The sequence below is a fragment of the Salmo trutta genome, chromosome 3, assembly GCF_901001165.1.
Source record: "Salmo trutta chromosome 3, fSalTru1.1, whole genome shotgun sequence".
NCBI classification, from domain to species: Eukaryota; Metazoa; Chordata; class Actinopteri; order Salmoniformes; family Salmonidae; genus Salmo; species Salmo trutta.
Window position 1 is genome coordinate 63,506,880 of NC_042959.1, and position 26,643 is coordinate 63,533,522.

The 26,643-nt window shown below is 43.7% G+C and overlaps 2 protein-coding genes across 3 annotated transcripts; both read right to left on the reverse strand.

Annotated features, from left to right (window-relative positions):
• Positions 1 to 6,746: 6,746 nt before the first annotated feature.
• On the reverse strand, positions 6,747 to 10,614 carry LOC115164304 (hyaluronan synthase 1-like). Of its 2 annotated transcripts, none has more exons than XM_029716652.1 (5): positions 10,378 to 10,614; positions 9,229 to 9,904; positions 8,918 to 9,143; positions 8,597 to 8,729; positions 6,747 to 8,480 (listed from the first exon to the last, which is right to left on the reverse strand). In XM_029716652.1, exons 2-5 carry the CDS (start codon positions 9,883 to 9,885, stop codon positions 7,805 to 7,807), a joined length of 1,692 nt encoding a protein of 563 aa, XP_029572512.1. In that variant the 5' UTR covers positions 9,886 to 9,904; positions 10,378 to 10,614; the 3' UTR covers positions 6,747 to 7,804. The 2 variants fall into 2 exon arrangements, with proteins under 2 accessions (XP_029572512.1, XP_029572502.1); XM_029716642.1 differs by having other exon boundaries at positions 10,374 to 10,613.
• Positions 10,615 to 12,905: 2,291 nt separating this feature from the next.
• Positions 12,906 to 15,373, reverse strand: LOC115165742 (trypsin-3-like). Its single transcript, XM_029719078.1, has 5 exons — positions 15,342 to 15,373; positions 14,125 to 14,386; positions 13,890 to 13,909; positions 13,401 to 13,611; positions 12,906 to 13,139 (listed from the first exon to the last, which is right to left on the reverse strand). The coding sequence occupies exons 1-5, from the start codon at positions 15,371 to 15,373 to the stop codon at positions 13,017 to 13,019; spliced, it is 648 nt and encodes a 215-aa protein (XP_029574938.1). The 3' UTR covers positions 12,906 to 13,016.
• Between the last annotated feature and the right edge of the window lie 11,270 nt (positions 15,374 to 26,643).

A 26,643-nucleotide genomic window follows, 5' to 3' on the forward strand; every position in this document is an offset into this window, starting at 1 on the left:
GATGACAGTTACTTTGAATGGTTTGTGGTATATGTATTGATGATTTCATTTTGTTTTATTGTTTCAATACAAAATTCACCAGATTGGGATACTGGAGTGTGGGATTCTGCGAGGGGTTACAGTGATATCTTCATGATCTGGTAACTCGTCTGAGAGATCGCCAGTAGAATAAGGTCTGAGTGTTCCGGAGGAAGTGGAACGAGCCATGAAGAGAGGGTCCCTACGAAGAGGTCCTAGCAACACCAACAGCCGTCCAGGTGAAAGGAAGCACTATGTGGTACCATCTAAACCACTGTACCAGAGTTCCAGAGGGGATCGGCGAGTGACTATCGAGCCATGAGGAAGCAGACGACACCAGGCAGGAGCCTGGAGGGAATGGAAAAAGTGGATGCTGATACACCAGGCAGGGGCCTGGAGGAAACAGAAGGAGAAAAGGATCACGGCAGAACTCCCAATATTCAACAGATGCACTCGCCTGAAGATCCAGAGAGTCCAGGGATTGGGAGGAGTGACATGCCTGTTGCTCCTGATGACATACCTATTCTGGCAGATACCCCTGTCCTCTGCTTCTTCATGGCTCGATAGTCTCTCGCCGATCCCCTCCGGAACTCTGGTACAGTGGTTTAGATGGTACCACATAGTGCTTCCTTTCACCTGGACGGCTGTTGGTGTTGCTCGAACCTCTTCGTAGGGACCCTCTTGCCATGGCTCATTCCACTTCCTCCGGGACTCTCGGACCTGGTCTCCTGGGATCACCGGACGTGAAACCTCTGGACCTGGTTCAGGTTTTTGCATTCTTTCCGTGAGGCTTTCAAACTCAGAGACTTATAGCCTCTGTCGAAGGGGACGGAGAAACTATGACAGGAGAATTGGAAGGAAACTTCCTGTTACGTCCTGACCATAGAGAGCTTGTATTTTTCTATGGTAGAGTAGGTCAGGGCGTGACTGGGGATTTTGGTATGGTTCATTTATTTCTATGTTGGTTCTAGTTTCTTTTTCCTATGTTGGGGTTTTGTCTAGTTTACATTTTCTATGTTGTGTTCTAGGTTATTTTTTCTAGGTTGGGGTTTGCGTATGATTCCCAATTAGAGGCAGCGGGTCATCGTTGTCTCTAATTGGGGATCATATTTAAGTTGTTGTTTTTCCCACTAGTGTTTGTGGGAGATTAATTTGAGTTAGTGAATGTTGCACCTCTTCATCACGGTTTGTTGTTTATGTTTATTAGTTTATTGTATGTCTTGCATAGTTTCACAGTTAAATAAAGATGTGGAACGATACACACGCTGCGCTTTGGTCTCATTCATACGACGACCGTGACACCATCGACTTCTTAACAGACAGTGGAAATGAAGAATGGAAGAATGGCCTCCACAGCGGCAAACCTAGAAGAAATTGTAAAAACACCTCCCACTAGCACTGGTACACTAACGGAGACAATGCAACACCACAAGAAAGTGGGTTGATGCAGAAAATCTGGACTTCTGTTACCAACTGGGGTGGCCAAAATGAAGAAACTACCCCTGAATCTGACATTGACCAAAATGTAGAAATGCAACTAAAAATGGCTGGTTTATGTGTGCTCAGTGGGGCAGCAGAAATAAACATAGAATGGACATTTGTATGCTATGTAGCAAATCGCCCATTACAGGTATAGTAATAGTACCTAAACCTGCGATGTTTTTGCAAATGGTGCAAACTAGATGATGTGAAAATCGGACATTTTCATCATTCTGACTCAATTGTCTGTGCCATGTGCAAAAAGGGGACTGCCCCTTATGAATATGTTTAGAGTATACATATAGTTTAAAAGAATATAACCATGTACTCAGTGTAACAGTTGCTGAATGATCATTTATGTTAGACCATCTGAATTTCACTTTGCTTAGACATGTAAGTTACATAGGTCACAAGAGTCTACGGAACATGCCCTTAATCCTCTAACAGGTTTTTTCACTTGTGACCTAATAGTGGTTAGAGAGGTGTCTGTGAGGGAGGGCAATATGTTTAGGTGTGTCATGTTCGTCATAAGAAGGAGACCAAGGTGCAGCGTGCGTAGAGTTCCACATAGTTTAATAAATAAAACTCACCAAACAAAACAATAAATCACAAATGAAACGTGAAGCAAATGGCGTGCTCACAGGCAATTAACCAAAAAACAAACAAGATCCCACAAAAACCCAGTGGGAAAAGGCTGCCTAAATATGATCTCCAATTAGAGACAACGAAAGATTAGGAACCATATCAGGCAAACATAGAAATACATAATCTAGAATGCCCATCCAAATCACACCCTGACCTAACCAAATAGAGAAATTAAAAAGCTCTCTACGGTCAGGGTGTGACAAGGTGTCATATTGAGAGTGGCGTTATAAGGGATTCTGAGGTTTAGTTTAATAGATTTGATGTTTCTGTTGTTTTTCTTTTCTCATACATAACTATAAATCTCTGGCAAGGCTAAGAAATGAATGCATATGCTTTTACACTATGTTGAAGGACAATTGGCTTGAGGAGGGATCTTATACTTCTTTCTAGCTATAAGAGGGGATATGTTTGGTCCTGCCTCCTCCGTACGAATGAGAAAGGAAGGGGGGTGAGGTGCTTCCCTTCTCACTTGTACTGGGGTACATTTTAAGGTATGGGACTTATTAAGCCCCAGAGGATAGAGATATTGTGTTTTTTCCAGAACATATGTGGCAATTAATTAATACAGAAGGAGCCAGCAAAACAAGGGCTCTTTATAAGTGCACTGGGTCATTAGACATACACCTGTCTGGGAATTCCTGTAACTGTGTTATTGCCTAATATGTACTGTTGCTATGGTTACGCCTCTTGGGTCTTTTCCAGAACATGGGTGTCCCTTTCAGAGGAGTTAGCAGGATGACATGTCTGGTTATTTCTGTAAAGTGCCATGGTCCTACATGCATGAACCAGTTGTCGTGTCTTTGGGCACCATTAAACTGAAGACATGTTTATCAAAATAACTCCCTGTAATTATTATCACGCGATTAAACTGATTAATCGTTTAACTGTAATTAACTAGGAGATCGGGGCACCAAGGAAAATATTCAGATTACAAAGTTATAATTTTCCTAATATAATTTTCCTATATTATAACAATATATATTATATTATAGTATAGGCCGATTATCTTCTGGTTTAAATGGTGTATTTTACCTCGCGTCCAGTCTCATTCCAAACGTCGTAAATTATTGTATCTGCACGAATCCAGCCTTTACTAAGTCATCCATACATCAAATGTCTTAAAATCATTTATTTACTAAACTAAGTAATTCACAGAAAGCATACAAACAGTAATTATCGTCACAAAGAATTGTTAGAGTAATGTGCCCTAGTGGGCTAAACAGGCATGGCTGGTGTCTTGTTAAAACAAACGGTCATAAAGGGCAGCTGAGAAGGCACACAGAGTTCATTAATATTAACAATTGATATGCTAATCCTTTACACATGAACGCTCACTCATTCGGGATATATTGCAATCAATATATATTTACGCTCAGTGTGTGTCGGGATCCTTGTTGGAGAGTTCTGTTCTGTTGGAGAGTTTTGTCCATGTTCTCTCTCTGTTAGAATGGATCTTTCAAAGCGACATTCATTAATGTCGTTATAGAATGGATGTTTCGTCGGTCTTCGCGTTCAATGATATAATTTCTAGCTGCAGACTATAAATTAATATCAAAGACTTGTTATTATTCTGTCGGTCTCGATAGTCTAAAAGTTTAACCACGTGGTATAGTTAACTTTCAGTAGAGGAATTGGATGGTCAAACCTTGGCTCTCTCTTCTGAGGTAAGCTGGTCTGAAGAAAGTAAATCAGGGTGGGGGTTTTATACATGAACATAGAACAGGCTTGTCACATGACGCCTGGTCCTGTCTGTGTCCCTGGGGGCGTGCCGATGACTGATTTAAGCTTTGAACAGAAATACATTCTATCACATTAACATCAGTACATAGCATCTCAACGTATTACAAATAGCTTTATCCTTATTAATACATTTTATACAACCATTGAGATGCAAGTCCCATAGCTGAGGCTATTATATAAACAGTATTATGGTAATATGGCAATATTGTCTCTTCTGAGTATCACAAAATTGTACCAAGCGGACCAGTTCGTAGCTGGATTCTTCACCAATCTTTTATACCTTCTCCAGAACATAAATGTCGTTCGGTTCCCCAATTCTGTGAGTTGGAAGAATTTCCTTGGTCTCTTTATGAAACCCCTCTGTGTCTCAACTGGGCCAGGCGGCAGGACATTTCCTTTGGAATTTACGACCGCCTTCACCGGGCCTGGGTAGGGAGAGGTAGGTAGGGGGATGGTGCAAGGGGGAGGGGGTCAACTGTGCTCCCTGTACTCAAAGAGGGCAACGTCATGACACTGTCTTAAGGTGAGTACATGTCTGTATTGTTTAACTATCTGTGTGGCTCTACAGTATCCATGCCCTAATGAGAAACCAAACTAAAATGAGTGCGAGGCAATTAGATTACAGTGGCTAAATGCCAATATCAGTCATTAAGAGGAGATACTATGGGTGTGACGTAAGGAGGAAAAATGTATAAGAAGTATGTGCCAAGCGGGGAAGGTGTTGATTGCATGAACCAGCTCGACTTTTATTATGTTGTAAAAAAAAGTATATTTGAACTCACAGGCTCCGGTATTTGAGAAATATGATTGACTGAATATTTCCACGACATTGTCGTGTTCATTTAACCACTTGATAATGCTGTTGTAGTGGTCATTTAACCAGTTGATAATGCTGATTTAGTGGTCATTTAACCAGTTGATAAAGCTGTTGTCGTGTTCATTTAACAAGTTGATAATGCTGTTGTCGTGTTCATTTAACCACTTGATAATGCTGTTGTCGTGTTCATTTAACCAGTTGATAATGCTGATTTAGTGGTCATTTAACCAGTTGATAAAGCTGTTGTCGTGTTCATTTAACCAGTTGATAAAGCTGTTGTCGTGTTCATTTAACCACTTGATAATGCTGTTGTCGTGTTCATTTAACCACTTGATGATGCTGATTTAGTGGTCATTTAACCAGCTGATAAAGCCGTTGTAATGTTCATTTAACCAGTTGATAAAGCTGTTGTCGTTTTCATTTAACCAGTTGATAATTCTGTTGTAATGTTCATTTAACCAGTTGATAATGCTGTTGTCGTGTTCATTTAACCAGTTGATAAAGCTGTTGTCGTGTTCGTTTAACCAGTTGATAAAGCTGTTGTCGTGTTCATTTAACCAGTTGATAAAGCTGTTGTAATGTTCATTTAACCAGTTGATAATGCTGTTGTCGTGTTCATTTAACCAGTTGATAATGCTGTTGTCGTGTTCATTTAACCAGTTGATGAAGCTGTTGTCGTGTTCATTTAACCAGTTGATAAAGCTGTTGTCGTGTTCATTTAACCAGTTGATAAAGTTGTTGTCGTGTTCATTTAACCAGTTGATAAAGCTGTTGTCGTGTTCATTTAACCAGTTGATAATGCTGTTGTCGTGTTCATTTAACCAGTTGATAATGCTGTTGTAGTGTTCATTTCGGTCTGTTGCACATCTATAAATGAAAGGCCTCTAATCAGTCAAGTACATTCATCATTGTCAGAGCAATATATCTGTTATTGCTTTACTAACATTTTGATAACGTCACAAGGTATTCGCTTATAGAATTGCTTATGATCTTTAAAGTTAGCTCTGACAAGTTTGTTCAGTTTATCATGATTGGCAACGGGGATACCTAGTCAGATGCACAACTGAATCTATTCAACCGAAATTTGTCTTCCACATTTAACCCAAACCCTCTAAATCAGAGAGGTGCGCTGGACTTCCTTAATTGACGTCCACGTCACCAGTTGCTGTTGGGGGTTAACTGCCTTGCTCAAGGGAGAACACCAGATGTTTCAACCTTGCCGGCTGGGGGATTCAAACCGGCGACCTTTCTGTTACTGGCCCAACACTCTTAACCGCTAGGCTACCTGCTTCCCCCAGAATGGCGATTCACACAGCTAATATTTTCTCTGCAAGACAGACTCTTTAATGCTCTGTTAGTGTTACATAACGATGCTAAAAACAAATGGGTATCACTTACACAATTCATATATACAATAATTAACTGTCTATTGCAGTATTCAGACTCTTTTAGAACTTCCACCCACCCAGACCTGTCATAAAAAGTTTGTATGGTACAAAAACAGCAAAAAAGACTCTCCTCCCTCCACCAGTCAAATGAAACCAATGCAAAGCAACTGGCCCACTAACTGCCCTGAGAGGTCAGAAATGTTGACTCTACATCAGTAATTATACCTCTTGATGAGCAACGATGACCCTCCTGATGATAGATGTCTCTAACAGAACCTCTCATTTCTCAGATTATCATGTGTTGCACAATGGAAATCAGTACATCAGTACATAGTACATCATGCAGACATTCCATTGCAAGCTAGGGGCCAGTATTAGGGGCTACAGCAAAGGAATAAATGGTATATTATGGCTTATAAAAATCATTGGAATGACTGTATTTTTCTTCCCTTCTGACCACAATGGTTACCTTACCTATCAACTGTCAACTATCAACTGTCAGGGAAATCAGGGGTATATTTAGCATTGACGGTGGAGGCAGATGAAGCAACCATTAAGACACCAATTTCAACATCCTAGATTGATAGGATCATTGAGAGATGGGTGTGGTAGCCAAACAATCCCTCCTCAACAAATCAACAGTAGGCTACTGTACTCCATGCTTTTCATAAAATACTTCATTTTTAACATACATAGATACATTCATTCACATTTGCAAAACAATATGAAAAAGGAAATAATCCCATACAAGGAAAATGTGCATAAAGAATTTATACAGACATGCTCAGTCAGTTCAGTTCAAATCGAGCCAGGTGAATCTCTCCTGTTTATACTCAACATGACAGCAGAACCATTGTCCGTCTATCTCACAGGGCTTCACAATGCATCCCTGGGAGTGGATATCACATGTATGATTGTCTAATTGTCTTCCTATGGAGTCTGTCACTATTATTTACACAGAAAAAAATATTTTCACTTAGAACCACAAGACATTTTGCTAGTTTTCTTCCAAGATAATGTTTAAAAAAAAAAATGTTATTAAATTCCAGTCCAATTTCCAGTGCATTATTGAGAGAAGTATATTTCAAAACAAAGAAAAGCTACTATGTCTGATATGGTATTTTGTTGTGTAAGGCACATATCAAGTCATGTACAGCGTGATCTAATAACGGTTCAATCATGTTGTGCTCAAGAGAGATTACAAATCCTTATATTAAATAAATGTAACACTTCGTTCGTTAGGCAGTCAGTAGAAATAAGCAACAGCAAAACAAGGGCCATCTAGAATAGATTACTAGTCTTATCATCAACTGCTGAGAGGACTCCTGGGAGGTATACTATACTGCTTCTGTATACAGTTTCAGTTATAAAGTATTTGTAAAGACAACTGAATGTCAAATATTCACTCACTTAACAACTAACAACTCCTTTCTCCATCTTCAGTAGCACGGCAAACTGTAGTTATCAACAATATATTCTCATCTTTGACACTATTCTTGATGAAGCTTCCCAGAGTCTAGGTAATTGTTCTCATATACAGTACTTTATATCCATTTATATATTCTACGGTTCAGTTGATTTAGCAGCTGTATAAAGGTTATCTGTTCACAGTTACTGTAGCACAATATTAAATAAATAAATGAAACATCTTTGATGTACAAAACACTAAATAAATACTAAATATCCAGTCTTTTTTCCCTTGTATAGAAAACTGTCCCTATACGCTAACGTCATAACTTTGGGAGCGTTTCCTAAACAGCCTGCGGAACCACACCCAGTAGAGGAAGATCATGAGGAACCAGTAGCAGACGTACGCCGCACAGCCGTAGATCAGAAACCTGGTCTCTAGTACCTTAGCCGGCATGGACCAGTCCTTTTGGCTCTCCTTGTAGATGGTGTAGCAGGACCCGCCCAGCAAGATGGCCGCCCACACTGACAGAGGCAGCAGGGGGATGTAGTTCCCAACCATCTTGCGGCGGCCCGACGTGCCCCAGCTGCTCTTGTTCATGGTGATAATGGCAAAGTACTTGGCGGGCAGCAAGCTGGTCATGTAGAGGGCAGAGTAGAGGGACATAAACACCATGACCAGGTCGCGGCGCAGGATGCAGGCATAGGCCGCCTTGATCAGGCCGATGAGCTGGATGCAGCAGAGGACCCAGAGGATGTCCCACAGGGTTCTTGTCCAGAACAGCTGGATGATGGTGGCCGTGACGAAGAAGGGGAAGACACCAGAGACGATGGACTCGTAGGTCATCCACAGGTGGTGCTTGTGCCACCACATGGCGTTGTAGAGCCACTCGCGGAAGTAAGACTTGGTCCAGCGCGTCTGCTGGTTGAGCCACCGGAGAAACTGGCCTGGCGTCTCCGTGTAGCACTTGGAACGGGCCGTGTATCTGAGAGCAGAGGATGGATGATGATGAATGAGTCTAATGTCATCTTATCTCCAGTAAAGTGTTGTGCTTCAGTTTATTTGTGTATGAGGAGTATTTGTGAAGAAATGTATACTCACTTGGTGGCATAGCCCATGCTGAGCATGCGGTTGGTGAGATGTCTGTCATCCCCAAATGTGCAGTGAGTCCCCAGGAACTTCTGGTTGTACCAGGACTCTAAAAACTGCTGGAGGAGGTCATTCCTGTACAGACCTGAGGATGAAACCAAATCTATGTTATAGCACTGCAGTTCACATGCATGTACATTCAAATCGTATCACTAGTTATGTTAATGAATACAAATAACATAGTAATATTACATGACTACCAGTAACATAAAGAAGAGAAGCAAGGTTATGACTCATGTTTATCGCGGTCACAGGAATGTGTAATTTCCTTACCCAGGGGGCCGCTGATGCAGGAGACACAGTTGAAGAAGGACTGGCAGGACCTCTCGATGTTGAACGCCATCCAGTAGCGCAGGCTGCTCATGAAGCTGATGTAGGACTCCTTGAGGTTGAGGATCATCACGTCTCCTCCCACCGCCCCGTACTTCTGGTTGCTCTCCAGCACCTTACACAGCTCCACCGTAGCCAAGGGGTCTAGCTTGGTGTCAGAGTCACACACCTGGAGGAGAGAGAGAGAGCGAGATTAAATACAGTATTTCCCTAATCTCAAGAGCCATACAAAGAGATGTAAGTAAACTCCTCACCTGTATGTAGTCCACCGACAGTCCCAGTGCCTTGAACGCTGTGTACATCACCTCCCTCTTTCCACCCCACTTCTGCATGATGCACACACACCTCCTGCTGTTGATCAGATCCTCCACCTCCCTCCTCTGGGGGTCCTCTCCCAGCCCATAACTAGCATCCTGGGTCTGGGTGGGGTCCCATGTGTGGTAGTTATTCCTCCACACGTAACAGCCAGGGTCCCGGTCAGCAAACACCTCCCTGAACATCTCCAGCATGTAGAGGTCGTCCCCTGAGTTCCCATCCACCACCATGATGACCCGCAGCAGCTCTGGAGGGTACTTGAGGGCCCGAATGGAGTTGAGGCACTCGCGCAGGTATTCTGGGTCCTCCTGGTAGGCTGAGATAGTTAAACCGATGGTCTTGGTGAATGTGCAGGCCTTGCTTCGGGCCCTCATGCGGCGGTGCTCCACGAAGGCAAAAAAGCTCTGGACCAGGATGTGGAGCCCCAGCAGGACGCCATAAAAGCCAAAGGAGATGATGCCGTACGGGGAGGTGGCCAGCTGGAAGCCCTGGACGTAGGCCCACACCATCACCCCCAGCACCACCAGGGCAAAGAGGAATGTTAGGATGGCACGGACTATCGAGCCCATCCGCCTTAGTAATGGTTTCAGTTCCATTTTTTCCCCCTTTAGATACCTGTGTCAATCAATGAAGATGAACATTGAAGATAAATACATTGAAACACGAACAAATAGGCTAAATTAAAGATTAGATTTCATTTATTGAATTAAGTGAATTGATTGAAAAAGGCCAATCATTATTTCAAGTATTATTATGTCAACAATATGGGGTCTACAAAATGTATTTGATTTTGATTTTAACCTTTAGGGTTGCTTATTTTAAGATAGAAAAAAATTGTTGGGCATCATTATGTCAAGTAAGTTCCAGATAACTATAAATACCAAAGACATCCTACCACAAAAGCGTTATCATGAAAAAAATATATATGTAATTGTTTTTATTTGACACATCAATCTTCAAAAGATGTTATCAAGATGTTACCTTGTTTCTTTGAGACGGAGACAATGTACCGCAAAACGAAAATGTATTTCTCATGGTAAAACAATAAATAAAACATATTTCCATTAAAAATGTATAGCCTTACCTGCCTTTGGTGCCAAATTACTCCACTCTTGAAATGCTCCTTCGTCTCTGTCTCCTACTCTCTCTCTCTCTCTACTCTGGCAATTTGCGTGAAGTTCGATTACTTGATAAACTTGAGAAACACGCTTACTCCAGATGCTGCCAGATATGAGCGCAGATATAGTGGCCCAAAGCAAAACCATCATAGGTATAACGCCCTTAATACCGGGTTTATGAGTCAGCACGTGCTGCGTCAAAGTAGAAAATAGGTCCATAGTGAATTTGCCAAATACAAATCAACAGGGATTAGATTTACTCCAGTAAAACTAGTTATGTGCGTCCATTTTATAGGAAAATCCGCATGTTGGATTTCATTCAGGAATGCACCATTTTGTACATTTCTAATCATTACAATTTTGACTCAAATATGTCACGCTGTCAAATATATGCCTTTTGTAAAATGGATCAGGGTAAACCTCCATAAGGACCACAGTAATCCTGAAAATTAAATTCTTCTTTTGTTTTAGGTTATCTGTTTGTATTGTCGACAAAAAAAAGATTGATCTTGATCAATTGTAGGCTACTTATTTACAATTAATTTTTTTGAGTACAGGCATTTAGATATTATTCACTTGACTATTGAATAGAATAGAGTAGAATAAAACAGAATATCCTACTTAACTTTTCCCATAGGGAACTTGTGGCATTTGGATTCGACAATGAATACATAACAGCACAATTCACATATGGCACAAACCCCTTATACAAGATCAACCAAAAGTGTGGGAAATATCACTACTCTCATCTCCACCATACATTTCCATTGAGGAATATTGCATCACAACTACCTTCTCCCTGACCAGTCACTGCCCTGATCTGTCAAGAAGTTGAATGATGCCCTCTGCTGGCACTATAATAACCCTGCATCCTTTATCTTGTGCTGAACATTGTCAGGCAATGCCAGTCACAAGGCTAACAAATGTATATCCACCACCACACATGAATGTTGCATAGAGATGGGCACATCAAGCAGTGGTTATGACCATATGACCATATCTTATCTCATGAATCAACCTGAGGGTCTTTGTTTTGGTTCAGTGACAGTGAAACATGACATACTATAATACTGCCTCAGTCATGCACATTCCTTGGTAAAGAGGCTGAACATACTACAGTAAAACCATGGGAGTATTTGACATTGACTTGTTTCCAAAATTGTGGTTTGGAACTCGTGACCCAATGGTTAATCACCGCTAACTCTGCTTGGGTTGCAGACCCCAAATATATTGGTTTTATTTGTGGTTTTGCGTGGGTCACAAGGAAACGCCAACAGCCTCAGAGAGCAAATAACTTGGGAACCACTACCATATGTATTTTGGCAGGTTTAATATCAATGACCTCGAAAGACCTAGCTGCAGTGGTGTATAAAGTACCTAATTGTCATACTTGAGTAAACGTAAAGATATAGTACCTAAATAGAAAATAATGACTCAAATAAAAGTGAAAGTCACCCGGTAAAATACTACTTGAGTTAAAGTCTAAAAGTATTTGGTTTTAAATATACTTAAGTATCAAAAGTAAATATAATTGCTAAAATATACTTAAGTATCAAAAGTAAAAGAATAAATCATTTAAAATTCCTCATATAAAGCAAACAAGCCGGCATGATTTTATTTTATTTACGGATAGCCAGGGGCACACTACAACACTCAGACATAATTTACAAATGAAGCATTTGTGTTTAGTCAGTCTGCCAGATCAGAGACAGTAGGGATGACCAGGGATGTTCTCTTGATAAGTGCTTGAAATTGACTATGTTCCTGTCCTGCCAAGCATTAAGAAGTACTTTTGGGTGTCAGGGAAAATGTATGGAGGATAAAGTCACTTATTTTCTTTAGGAATGTAGTGAAACAAAAGTAAAAGTTGAATAGTTGAAAATATAAATAGTAATGTAAAGTACAGATATCCAAAAAATGACTTAAGTAATACTTTAAAGTATTTTTACTTAAGTACTTTACACCACTGCCTAGCTGTCCATTCTACTTTATTTACCCTGACTACATCTTTAGGGACATAGAAATCTGATGACGAGATCGTTGAAGGCCCACACCCATAGCCACCGGCACTGTTGTGAACGAATCCACACGCCTCAGGTCAGACCCAAATAGGATGCCTCAGGCCACAGGGCCAACAGAGCCCTTGGCCTGGTCACTATAATGTCATGGTGAAGGGTGTGGTACTTGGGGTATTTTGGATGGTGGGCAGACTTGTCAAATCTGGCTATTCTACCATATTGTGAGAATATTCCCACACTGGAAGACTGACTAAGACCATAGTCTAAATAGAATATGTATTCTTTGCTTCTCTTTGCTAGACATGATTTGGTCATGTTTTTTGATTATTGCTTAAGAATGATCAAGGTATAGCCAGCAGAGGAAGCCAAGTGCTCAGTTTTTATCTCTTGTACACTCAAGCTAGCGCCTTCACGATAGCTCAAATTCTTATCCTCTCATAAGTCAACCCTATGATGTCACTCAACACAGACCACATGATAAACTATTCAATAAACAGACACACTTTATTTGATATTGTCAGTTCAAATTGTTAATCCCATGACATCAGGACCAGCCTTTGCTACTTAGCCAGATGCCATGGTGTTTTGGATCTATGACACGTAGTTGCAGACTTTGGTGTAGACGCCAGGCTTCTTCCTGAGAGCACAGCCATGAAGCCAGGACACAACACCCTGCAGCTCCCCATCACACACCAGAGGGGCACCAGAGTCACCCTGAGAGGTGGGGGGGGGGGGGGTAGAGAGAAAGAAAGTGACAGAGTGGAAGATGGGGGAGGTGATGCGAGAGATAAAGAAAGAGGGAGCGCAACAAGCCAGAGTGACAGGACAAGATAGAGAGATTCAGTGACAGATCAAGATGAAGAGAGACAAGAAAATATATAACCAGAGATCAGTGTGATTGCATCATGGTACAAACTGTGAAAACACGAAAGTAAAATATGAAGAAGTACAGTACAGGTCTATTCTGTCAGTTACCTGGCAGGAGTCCTTGCCTCCCTCCATGAAGCCTGCACAGATCATGTTCTCAGTCATCTGGAAGAAATAGGCTTCCAGGCAGGTGTTACCAGTCAGGAGGGGGACCTCCACATACTGCAGTGTGTCAGGGTACCTCACTGGAACAGAACAGAGGGAGCAGGGTACCTCACTGAAAGTAAGAGGCAGCAAGAAAAGACACAGACATATGCTTCTACATCTGCATCGCTTGCTGTTTGGGGTTTCAGGCTGGGTTTCTGTATGGCACTTTGTGATATCGGCTGATGTAAAAAGGGCTTAATTAATACATTTGTTTGAATTTGATAGACATGTAACAAGGCATTAAAACTTTCCATTTGAAAAAAATCAGAAGTGGAAAACTTGAGATTTCTTAAAAGACTGTAAAAGTACCAATCACTGTAAAATAGCTGTTGTCCTCAGCTGTTAACCGTTTATAACCAAGGCAGCATGGTATCTTATCAGGTTCTGTACACACTGGGCAAGTAGGTCACCTGGGGTAATAGACACAGCTGTTTTACACACCCACACAAGCACACGCGCACACACACGCACAAATGTTTGTATTATTATATTTTCTTATTTCTTATTGTTGTTGCATTGTCGAGAAGGAACCTGAAAGTAAGCATTTCATTGGATGGTGTATAACATGTGTATCCCATAAATATGACTAATAAAACTTGAAACTTGAAACACAAATTCCACTCACAGCCTTCGTTGCTGGCACGAAGGCTCCCCAGCCAGAGACCTGGCACATAGTTCCAGCAGTGCCACACTTAGTGGGGAGAGCCACAGAGCTCACATAGCTGTTGAGGGTAGCATGCTGGCTTAGCTTGATCAGCGCAATGTCACTGTCCTGGGTACCGGAGTTGTAGTCTGGGTGGCAGATGAACCAGGCAGACATGATGTGCTGCTCCGTGTCCTCAGGCTCCTTGATGTTGTGCTCCCCTAGACAGACCTCCAATGGTGACCTGCAGGGTTATAGCCAGAATGGAGATGATACTGTGGTTGTTGGAGGAAAAGGAGGGTCCTCCACTAAAAATCAATTCAAAAATCAAATCAAATCTCATTGGTCACATACACATGGTTAGCAGATGGTAATGCGAGTGTAGCGAAATGCTTGTGCTTTTAGTTCCTACAGTGCAGTAATATCTAACAAGTAATTTAACAATTTCCCAACAACTACCTAATACACACAAATCTAAAAGGGTGAATGAGAATATGTACATATAAATATATGGATAAGAGATGGCCGAGCGACATAGGCAAGGTGCAATATATGGTATAAAATACAGTATATACATTCAATATGAGTAATGTAAGATATGTAAACATTATTAAAGTGGCATTTTTTAAAGTGACATGTGATCCATTTATTAAAGTGTCCAGTGATTGGGTCTCAATGTAGGCAGCAGCCTCTCTGTTAGTGATTGCTGTTTAGCAGTCTGATGGCCTTGAGACAGAAGCTGTTTTTCAGTCTCTCGGTCCCAGCTTTATGCACCTGTACTGACCTCGCCTTCTGGATGGTAGCGGTGTGAACAGGCAGTGTCTCGGGTGGTTGTTGTCCTTGATGATCTTTTTGGCCTTCCTGTGACATCGGGTGCTGTAGGTGTCATGGAGGGCAGGTAGTTTGCCCCCGGTGATGCGTTGTGCAGACCGCACCACACTATGGAGAGCCTTGCGGTTGAGGGCGGTGCAGTTGCAATACCAGGCTGTGATACAGCCCGACAGGATGCTCTCGATTGTGTACGCCGAGGAACTAAAAACTTTCCACCTTCTCCACTGCTGTCCCTTCAATGTGGATAGGGGGGGTAGTCCCTCTGATGTTTCCTGAAGTCCACGATCATCTCCTTTGTTTTGTTAACATTGAGTGAGAGATTGTTTTCCTGACACCACACTCCGAGTGCCCTCATCTCCTCCCTGTACGCTTTCTCGTCGTGGTTGGTAATCAAGCCCATTACTGTTGTCGTCTGCAAACTTGATGATTGAGTTGGAGGCGTGCATGGTCACGCAGTCGTAGGTGAAGAGGGAGTATGGGATGGGGCTGAGCACGGACCCTTGTGGGGCCCCAGTGTTGAGAGTCAGCGAAGTGGAGATGTTGTTTCCTACCTTCACCACCTCGGGTCGGCCCGTCAAAAAGTCCAGGACCCAATTGCACAGGGCGGGGTTGAGACCCAGGGCCTCAAGCTTGACTATGAGCTTGGAGGGTACTATGGTGTTGAATGCTGAGCTGTAGTCAATGAAAAGTATTCTTACATAGGTATTCCTTTTGTCCAGATGGGATAGGGCAGTGTGCAACGTGATGGCGATTGCATCGTCTGTGGACCTGTTGGGGCGGTATGCAAACTGAAGTGGGTCTAGGGTGGCCGGTAAGGTGGAGATGGTATGATCCTTGACTAGTCTCTCAAAGCACTTCATGATGGCAGAAGTGAGTGCTACGGGGCAATAGTCATTTAGTTCAGTTACCTTTGCCCTCTTGGGTACAGGAAAAATGGTGGCCATCTTGAAGCATGTGGGGACAGCAGACTGGGATAGGGAGAGATTGAATATTTCCGTAAACACACCAGCCAGCTGGTCTGCGCATGCTCTGAGGACGCGGCTAGGGATGCTGTCTGGGCCAACAGCCTTGCGAGGATTAACACGTTTAAAAGTTTTATTCACGTCAGCCACGGAGAAGGAGCAGGTGGGGGGGGGCGCAGTCCTTGTTAGCGGGCCGTGAAGGTGGCACTGTATTGTCCTCAAAGCGGGCAAAGAAGATGTTTAGTTTGTCTGGAAGTGTGGCGTCGGTGGCTGTTTTCTTTTTGTAGTCCGTGATTTCCTGTAGACCTTGCCACATACGTCTCATGTCTGAGCCGTTGAATTGCGACTCCACTTTGTCCCTGTACCGGCATTTCGCTTGTTTGATTGCCTTGCGGAAGGAATAACTACACTGTTTATATTCAGCCATATTCCCAGACCTCTTTCCATGGTTAAATGCGGTGGTTCGCGCTTTCAGTTTTGCGCAAATGCTGCCATCCATCCACGATTTTTGGTTAGGGTAGGGTTTTCTTAGTCACAGTGGGTACAACATCTCCAATGCCTTTCGTTATAAACTCACTCACCGAGTCAGCGTACAAATCAATGTTGTTATCTGAGGCTGACCGGAAAATTTCCCAGTCCACGTGATCAAAACAATCTTGAAGCATAAATTTCAATTGGTCAGACCAGCGTTGAATGGTTCTAGTCACTGGTACATCCTATTTGAGTTTCTGCCTATAAGACGGAAGGAGCAAGATGGCGTCATGGTCATATTTGCCGAAGGCAGGGCTGGGGAGGGCTTTGTATACATTGTGGATGTTAGAGTAGCAGTGATCGAGTGTATTACCCCCGCGCGTAGTGCAATCAATATGCTGATAGAATTTAGGTAGCCTTGTTCTCAAATGTACTTTCTTAAAATCCCCAGCTAAACCAAATGCTGCATCAGGATATATGGTTTCCAGTTTACATAGAGTCCAGTGAAGTTCCTTGAGGGCCGTCTTGGTGTCTGCTTGAGGGGGAATGACTGCCTACCCCGGCCAAACCCAGACGATGCTGGGCCAATTGTGCGCCACCCTATGGGACTCTCAATCACGGCCGGATGTGATACAGCCTGGATTCGAAACCGGTACTGTAGTGACGTCTCTAGCACTGAGATGCAGTGTCAGACCGCTGCGCCACTCAGGAGTCCTAGAGTATAGAGTGTAATCAGACTTGATTTTTTATGGAGTTAATGGAGAACCAAGGTAGAATCTCAAATTTGATGAAAGTCAAAATGTGAAGTCCACTATATACTATTTATACATGATCATGGGTGGGCTCTATTGCATTTTACTTCAGTCATGTACTGTTGACTCATTCAATCAAATGCTTTCAATTCAAGGATTGAAAAAAAGTACTTTAAATTTCATTGAGTTGACTTGAAAATGGACCCCAATCCTGTACACCACATGATCACAGCATTTTATCATTGATCATTAACCTTAGTGACCAATATCGCAAAAGCTGAATATATGTCACAAATCAGCCCTACGTTGGAGCCGACCCCAGCCTCGACCACACCTGTAGCTTTCATCCTCACGGGGCTATATATCACTCTGACACTCTGTCATTTTACCAGAGAAAAGGTAGTATTATGTAATAGCATCAGGTAAACCTGGAACTTAGCTTTGTTTGAAGTTCCCAGTACTCTACAGTATAGGCATTATTCTAACAGATAATGATGGACTGGACCCTCACATTTTATTTAACCTTTATAAGGGAGTCAAGCTGAAACCAAGGTCTCTTTTACAGATGAGCCTGATGAAGGAACCAAGGTCTCTTTATTTGATTGACTATTTGGCTGCCTTTGTGTGTCCGTCATCGTTCGGAAAGGATTATGCTTTGGAAATGACATGCATTGCACGCCAACTTATGTCTTGGTATCTGGGAGCCTGACCCTTTTCATCTCAACAACAAAGGCCTTTCCTTCAACTTGACTGGCACAAAGCATGGTTGTAATACAATTATATCATCAGGGAGACATCTTTTGAGACCTCATGGTCAGGTAGTTGTAAAATAAGGTTTTTAAATGTATTTTTAGCGACCAGAAAAACACTTCTTTACCTGGTTCTCTGACCTGATACCAATCAAAATATGACATATTTCCCAGACATCTCGATGCCATCATGAACAAATATGTACAGTATTTTGGGTGTAATATTGTCTGACGTCTTTTCAACCAGAGTGTGCAGTTTGTTGCCTTACCCAATCAACCCTGAGGAACTCCCAGACAGTCCATAGGCTCCCCAGCCTGAGGAAACTCCCTTAGCTAGAGGCGTTGAAATACAGTATTACAGTATTACAGTATTACTCTGCATTGCAGGGGCGGTTCCTCCTGCAGGCAGAGGAGGGTCGTTAGTGATTGGAGCTGGCGTGATTGGAGCCACCTGGGCTCAGGGTATTAAACTGCTTCACTAACCACTCTTCTCTCTCTCTGCTCCTACAGGTATGATCCTGTTTTGTTTGTTCCTTTGTAGGTTTACTTAGTTTCCACTCAGTCATGCTCACACACACAGATTCATGCATCCAAGCACTTTACATACACCCTACATTATGACATTTCCACACCTCATTCCTTTTTCTTTGTTTAAAGTTAATAGTTTTTGGTTGACAATAAAGAACCTTTTGATTGGCCTATACCTGTTGTTCATGTCCCCTCATGTTTGCCACAGGCTATGAGCCGGCCTGTGACAGTATGACAAAAATAACCTCTGAGAAATGGTGTAATCTTACAGGATATTCCATCCTCCCCCCACTGTCTATGGTCCTTTTCTCAACTCTGAGAGGCAAACCTGAAGGTTTTATCGTAACTCTCACTGGGTGGGGAAAGTATCATTGTTTCCATAGCAGTTGTTGTGTTTTAGGGGTAGTTAGGACTAGTACAACTAGTGGAAGTCCATTTCAGTTGCATTACAATGCTTGTTCTCTGTCCTCATTTCACTTTTGTCCTTGCTGTCTTCGTCTTTCAGGCTTCACAACACGATGCATCTCAGACCTCATCTATTGGTTTCTCTGCATCTCGTACGATTATGACGCTGTTGTGGTGAAAATGACGGTAATGAGAATCACGATCATATGGATTGCATTTACATAGCACTTCACACAAGGCCTAAAAGCACTTCACTGTGCGTTGTCATCCCGTCCACAGTGAGTTGAGAACATCAGCTCCATTGATATCAAAGTGGGTGACTTGATATGGAATGACTTTGAAACCTTGAGGTGGGAAGGAGATAGATCCGACCCTCAAACTTGCAATACACACACACACACACACAAACACACACACACACACACACACACGCACACGCACACACACACACACACACACACACACACACACACACACACACACACACACACACACACACACACACACACACACACACACACACAGACCACATCTTTCAGTTTAGTCACATTACTGTGCTTCCCCTTTTAATGGGAGCAGCATGTCTCTGGTTGGGCTGCCAGCTGAGAGCATTCCTCCCTGACGCAGGGAAGGAGGCCTAGACAGGGTGGGGGAGGAAGGGATAATTTGAACCAGCTGCCAGGGGAAGTGATCTCCTGCTTCGTCAAACAGAGACCTCCTCACCAACTAACAGCCTGGGAACCCTAGCCTGGGTCCCAACATAAACCCAGCCCCTCGTATCTGCATCCTCCATCCACATCTCTGCGTCTGGGCTTTCACAGACGGTCAGGGTGTTTGGGAATAGTCACGTCACATATGTCACCTTATCAGATAGTGTGCGTGTATATACAAAAGTTGCGAATGACACAAATATACATTTTCACAAAGTCTACCACCGTTTGTATGATGGCAATTTGCATATACTCCAGAATGTTATGAAGAGTGATCAGATGAATTGCAATTGATTGCAAAGTCACTCTTTGCCATGCAAATGAATTGAATCCCCCCCAAAAAAATTCCACTGCATTTCAGCCATGCCACAAAAGGACCAGCTGACATGTCAGTGATTCTCTCGTTAACACAGGTGTGAGTGTTGACGAGGACAAGGCTGGAGATCACTCTGTCATGCTGATTGAGTTCGAATAACAGACCGGAAGCTTCAAAAGGAGGTTGGTGCTAGGAATCATTGTTCTTCCTGTCAACCATGGTCACGTGCAAGGAAACATGTGCCGTCATCATTGCTTTGCACAAAAAGGGCTTCACAGGCAAGGATATTGCTGCCAGTAAGATTGCACCTAAATCAACCATTTCTCGGATCATCAAGAACTTCAAGAAGAGCGGTTAATTTGTTGTGAAGAAGGCTTCAGGGCACCCAAGAAAGTCCAGCAAGCGCCAGGACCATCTCCTAAAGTTGATTCAGCTGCGGGATCGGGGCACCACCAGTACAGAGTTTGCTCAGGAACGGCAGCAGGCAGGTGTGAGTGCATCTGCACGCACAGTGAGGTGAAGACTTTTGGAGGATGGCCTGGTGTCAAGAAGGGCAGCAAAGAAGCCACTTCTCTCCAGGAAAAACATCAGGGACAGACTGATATTCTGCAAAAGGTACAGGGATTGGACAGCTGAGAAATGGGGTAAAGTAATTTTCTCTGATGAATCCCCTTTCCGATTGTTTGGGGCATCCGGAAAAAAGCTTGTCCGGAGAAGACAAGGTGAGCGCTACCATCAGTCCTGTGTCATGCCAACAGTCAATCATCCTGAGACCATTCATGTGTGGGGTTGCTTCTCAGCCAAGGGATTGGGCTCACTCACAATTTTGCCTAAGAACACAGCCATGAATAAAGAATGGTACCAACACATCCTCCGAGAGCAACTTCTCCCAACCATCCAGGAACAGTTTAGTGACAAACAATGCCGTTTCCAGCATGATGGAGCACCTTGCCATTAGGCAAAAGTGACACAAAAGTGGCTCGGGGAACAAAACATTGACAATTTGGGTCCATGGCCTGGAAACTCCCCAGACCTTAATCCCACTGAACGTGTCAATCCTCAAGAGGCGGGTGGACAAACAAAAACCCACAAATTCTGACAAAGCCCAAGCATTGATTATGCAAGAATGGGCTGCCATCAGTCAGGATGTGGCCCAGAAGTGAATTGACAGCATGCTAGGGCGGATTGCAGAGGTCTTGAAAAAGAAGGGTCAACACTGCAAATATTGACTCTTTGCATCAACTTCATGTAATTATCAATAAAAGGCTTTGACACTTATGAAATGCTTGTAATTATACTTCAGTATTCCATAGTAACATCTGACAAAAATATCTAAAGACACTGAAGCAGCAAACTTTGTGGAAATTAATATTTGTGTCATTCTCAAAACTTTTGGCCACGACTATATCACATAGTCCCGCTCCTAAGCCGAGAAGTTAGTGAAGTCAGAAGTCTATAACATGATATCAACCCAAATCTAGTGAGTGTGATGATTAATGGTGATAACATAGACTGGTACCATTCAGACTCTCATATACTCACCACAATAATGTTTTGACTCATTTTAATCACCATCTTTGTTGTACTGGCATTGTTGACTGGCACTGGCTATCACCAAGGAGCACTCTTCCCTCTATGGTTAGATTGATACGGTTCTGATACTGAAGACTGGGAAGCTGTCCAAAGTCATCAATTATGCATATAATTAATGTCATTTTAGTGCTCCAACACCTTGCACCAGAATGTTTTGAGTGTTGGGGTGAGGAGGGGTTCATGATCCATTACCAGGGAAGTTTTCCATATATTCAAAAAAAGGTTGCCATATCTTAACCAAAGTACCTAATTTGTTCCGTAGAACAGGGTTTCCCAAAATAAATGTAATAAGAAAAACAAACATTTACAAAATATGTAAGTATTGACAGGTTAAACACATTTTGGACAAGGGATCTTTGGGAATTTTTTTGAGGGTGCAATACAATGTAGTATTATACAATTTATGTTCTTAATTTACGTTCTTGCTTGTATTAGTTATTTTTATTTTGTTGTGTGCTGAATTATATTGTTCTGTATATGTGTATGTTTTATTATTCTGTTTTTATTGTAATGTATACAGGGCTCTCTTGTAAAATATATTTTTAATCTCAATGTGACTCAGTTTTAAAAAAATGGCAAACCACAGGGATATTGATACGTCACAGTATCAATTATTTAAAAAATCTACTAAATTCCCCAAATGTTGTTTTTGTCAAGGCTCAGCAGAAGACCCAAATGCAGACAGTTTCAAAGTAACAAAAGTTTATTACAAAAACAGGGGGGCAGGCAAACGACAGGTCAGTAGTCCAGAGCAGAGTCCGAAAGGTACAGAACGGCATGCAGGGTCTGGGCAGGCAGAGATCAGTAATCCAGGGTGATGTGACAAAGGGGACAAAACGACAGGCAGGCTCGGCCGCAAACCTGAACCTATAGGGGAGGGTCCGGGTGGGCATCTCTCGGTGGAGGCTCCGGTGCGGGACGCAGACCCCGCTCTGCTTGAGGCTCCCCCCACTTCCGTGGAACCGGACCGTGGATCGTCGCCGGAGGCTCTGAACTGCAGACCGTCGCTGCAGGCTCCGGACTGGGGACCGTCGCTGCAGGCTCAGGACTGGGGACCGTCGCTGCAGGCTCCGGACTAGGGACCGTCGCTGCAGGCTCCGGACTGGGGACCGTCGCTGCAGGCTCCGGACTGTAAGCCGTCTCAGGAAGTTCCGGACTGTGGGCCGTCTCAGGAGGTTCCGGACTGTGGGCCGTCTCAGGAGGTTCCGGCCTGTGGGCCGTCTCAGGAGGTTCCGGACTGTGGGCCATCGCCGGAGGTTCCGGACTGGGAACTGTCACTGGAGGCTTGGTGCGTGGAGCCGGCACAGGACTACCAGGCTTGGGAGATGCACTGGAGACCGGGTGCGTGGAGCAGGCACAGGGCGTACCAGGCTGGAGAGACGCACTGGAGGATGGGTGCGTGGAGCAGGCACAGGAAGTGCCGGGCAGGGGAGACGCACTGGAGGTCTGGAGAGTAGAGCTGGCACAACCCGTCCTGGCTGATGCTCACTTTAGCCTGGCAAGTGCGGGGCGCTGGCACAGGACGCACTGGGCTGTGAAAGCGCACTGGCGACTCAGTGCGTAGAGCCGGCGCAGGATATCCTGGACCGAGGAGGTGTACTGGAGACCAGGAGCGCTGAGCCGGCACAACCCGTCCTGGCTGGATGCTCATTTTCACACGGCAAGTGCGAGGAGCTGGCACAGAACGCACCGGGCAGTGGATGCGCACTGGAGACACATTGTGTATCTCCGCAAAGCATGGTATCTGAACTGTGACCAACTCCTCATCGTAATTACAGGGAGTTGGTTCTTGTTCCCACCTTTGCTCCGCTCGCCACCCCGTGTGCCCACCCCCACACACACACAATTTGTTTGAGGCTGCCTCTCGGGTTTCCATCGTCTCCTTGATTCCTGGTCTCGTCGACGTTCCTCTCTCGCTGCCTTCCGCCTGCTTCCATGGCAGGGTCTTGTCCCCTGCCATTACCTCCTCCCAGGTCCAGGATGTCATCCACTCCCTTTTCTCCTGGGCCCAGGATCCCTGCTCCTCCTGGGCACGCTGTTTGGTCCTTTGGTGGTGAGATCTTCTGTCACGCTCGTCGTTAGAAGGAGACCAAGGTGCAGCGTGGTAGGCGTACCTTTTCTTTTATTTAAAATGACACCGGGAAAAAGAACAAAATACGAAAACGAACGTAAAGGTAATATGCAGTGCAGAAAGCAACAACACACAAACAAGATCCCACAATCACAGGTGGGAAAAAGGGCTGCCTAAGTATGATCCCCAATCAGAGACAACGAGAAACAGCTGCCTCTGATTGGGAACCATACTAGGCCAACAAAGAAATAGAATCATAGATATGCCCACCCAAGTCACACCCTGACCTAACAAAATAGAGAATAAAGAAGGCTCTCTAAGGTCAGGGCGTGACAGTAGTGTTCAAACTACAGGTGCAGCCCTGTATCATGCAACGCTGACTGACTGACTAGTATGAATTGTGTTCTTATATTATGAGGGGGTCTCTGATGTATTTGCTATCGAAAAAGGGGGTCCACAACAACAAAAATGTTCGGGAACCCCTGCCTTAGAATATGTTATTTTCTCTAAAGGAATGCATTTATTCATTTGCACGCTTTTTTTTGCTACACCAAGGGCAATCTTGGCTAAAGATGGCACAGGAGGGGATGGCTGCTGTCTTATCGGCTCTTAACCAACCATGCGTTTTTGTTTGTTTTTTCGCGTTGTTTGTAACTTGTTTTGTACATAATGTTGATGCTACTGTCTCTTATGACCGAAAAGAGCTTCTGGACATCAGAACTGCGATTACTCACCTCAGATTAGACAGTTTTTCATCAATGAGTAGGACGGGTGGGATATACTACAGACACCCGAGCAGGCCCATATCCCAGTCATTCGCAGGAGAAGGAAACTGTAATTTTGCAGAGAAAGAACAGGGTGCCTTGTGAGGATCAGGCGACGAGTGGCTAATCTGCCTTTGCCTTCCGTACTGCTAGCTAATGTTCAATCGCTGGAAATAAATGGGATGAACTGAAAGCACGTATATCCTACCAACGGGACATTCAAAACGGTAATATCTTATGTTTCACCGAGTCGTGGCTGAACGACGCCATTAATAACATACAGCTGGCAGGTTATACACTCTATTGGCAGTATAGAACAGCAGCCTCTGGTAAGACACGGGGCTTAAGTATACATGTACACAACAGCTGGTGCACGATATCTAAGGAAGTCTCAAGGTTTTGCTCGCCTGAGGTAGAGTATCTCATGATAAGCTGTAGACCACACTATCTACCTAGAGAGTTTTCATCTGTATGTATTGTCGCTGTCTACATACCACCACAGACTGATGCTGGCACTAAAACCGCACTCAATGAGCTGTATACCGCCATAAGCAAACAGGAAAACGTTCATCCAGAGACGGCGCTCCTAGTGGCCGGGGACTTTAATGCAGTGAAACTTAAATCAGTTTTACCTCATTTCTATCAGCATGTTTAATGTGCAACCAGAGGGAAAATAATTCTAGTCCACCTTTACTCCACACACAGAGACGCGTACAAAGCTCTCGCTTGCCTTCCATTTTGCAAATCTGACCATAATTATATCCTACTGATCCCTGCTTACAAGCAAAAAATTAAAGCAGGAAGCACCAGTGACTCGGTCTATAAAAAGTGGTCAGATGAAGGAGATGCTAAACTACAGGACTGTTTTGCTAGCACAGACTGGAATATGTTCCGGGATTCTTCCGATGGCATTGAGTACACCACATCAGTCACGGGCTTTATCAATAAGTGCATCGAGGACGTCGTCCCCACAGTGACTGTACGTACATACCCCAACCAGACGCCATGGATTATAGGCAACCTTCGCACTGAGTTTAAAGGTAGAGCTGCCACTTTCAAGGAGCGGGACTCTAACCCGGAAGCTTCTAAGAAATCCCGTTGTGCCCTCCGACGAACCATCGAACAGGCAAAGTGTCAATACAGGACTAAGATCGAATCGTACTACACCGGCTCCGACACTCGTCGGATGTAGCAGGGCTTGCAAACTTTTACAGACTACAAAGGGAAGCACAGCCGAGAGCTGAAGAGTGACACGAGCCTACCAGACGAGCTAAATAACCGCTTTGCTCGCTTTGAGGAAAGTAACACTGAAACATGCATGAGAGCATCAGCTGTTCTGGACGACTGTGTGATCACGCTCTCCACAGCCGATGTGAGTAAGACCTTTAAACGGGTTAACATTCACAAGGCCGCAGGGCCAGACGGATTCCTAGGACGTGTACTCTGAGCATGAGCTGACCAACTGGCAAGTTGTCAGAACAAGAACAGATAACAACAGATAACAAGAACAGATATAGCTCTTTGTTCACTCCAGACCTGACTTCCCTTGACCAGCACAATAACATACATGCTTTCGGTGGTATTTACAATCGTGTGTATGTTTCGTGCTATGCCAATATGTTCCCATGTTATTTTGTCCACTTCCTATGGAACACTCGAACCTGGTCTCCTGGGATCACCGGACATGAAACCTTTGGACCTGGTTGGGGTTTTTGCCTTCTTTCCGCGAGGCTTCCAAATTAAGAGACTTATAGCCTCTGTCAAAGGGGACGGAAAAACTACGACAGGAGAATGGGAAGGAAACTTCCTGTCACGTCCTGACCATAGAGAGCTTGTATTTGTCTATGGTAGAGTAGGTCAGGGCGTGACTGGGGGGGTTTGGTCTAGTTTATTTATTTCTATGTTGGTTCTAGTTTATTTTTTCTATGGGGGGGGGTTTGGTCTAGTTTATTTATTTCTATGTTGTGTTCTAGGTTCTTTTTCTATGTTGGGGTTTTTGTCTAGTTTACATTTTCTATGTTGTGTTCTAGGTTCTTTTTCCTAGGTTGGGGTTTGTGTATGATTCCCAATTAGAGGCAGCGGGTCATCGTTGTCTCTAAGTGGGGATCATATTTAAGTTGTTGTTTTTCCCACTAGTGTTTGTGGGAGATTATTTTGAGTTAGTGTATGTTGCACCTCTTCGTCACGGTTTGTTGTTTTTGTTTATTCGTTTATTGTATGTCTTGCATGGTTTCACAGTTAAATAGAGATGTGGAACGATACACACGGTGCGCTTCGGTCTCAATCATACGACGACCATGACAGAATCTCCCACCACCAAAGGACCAAGCAGCGTGGTCAGGAGGAATG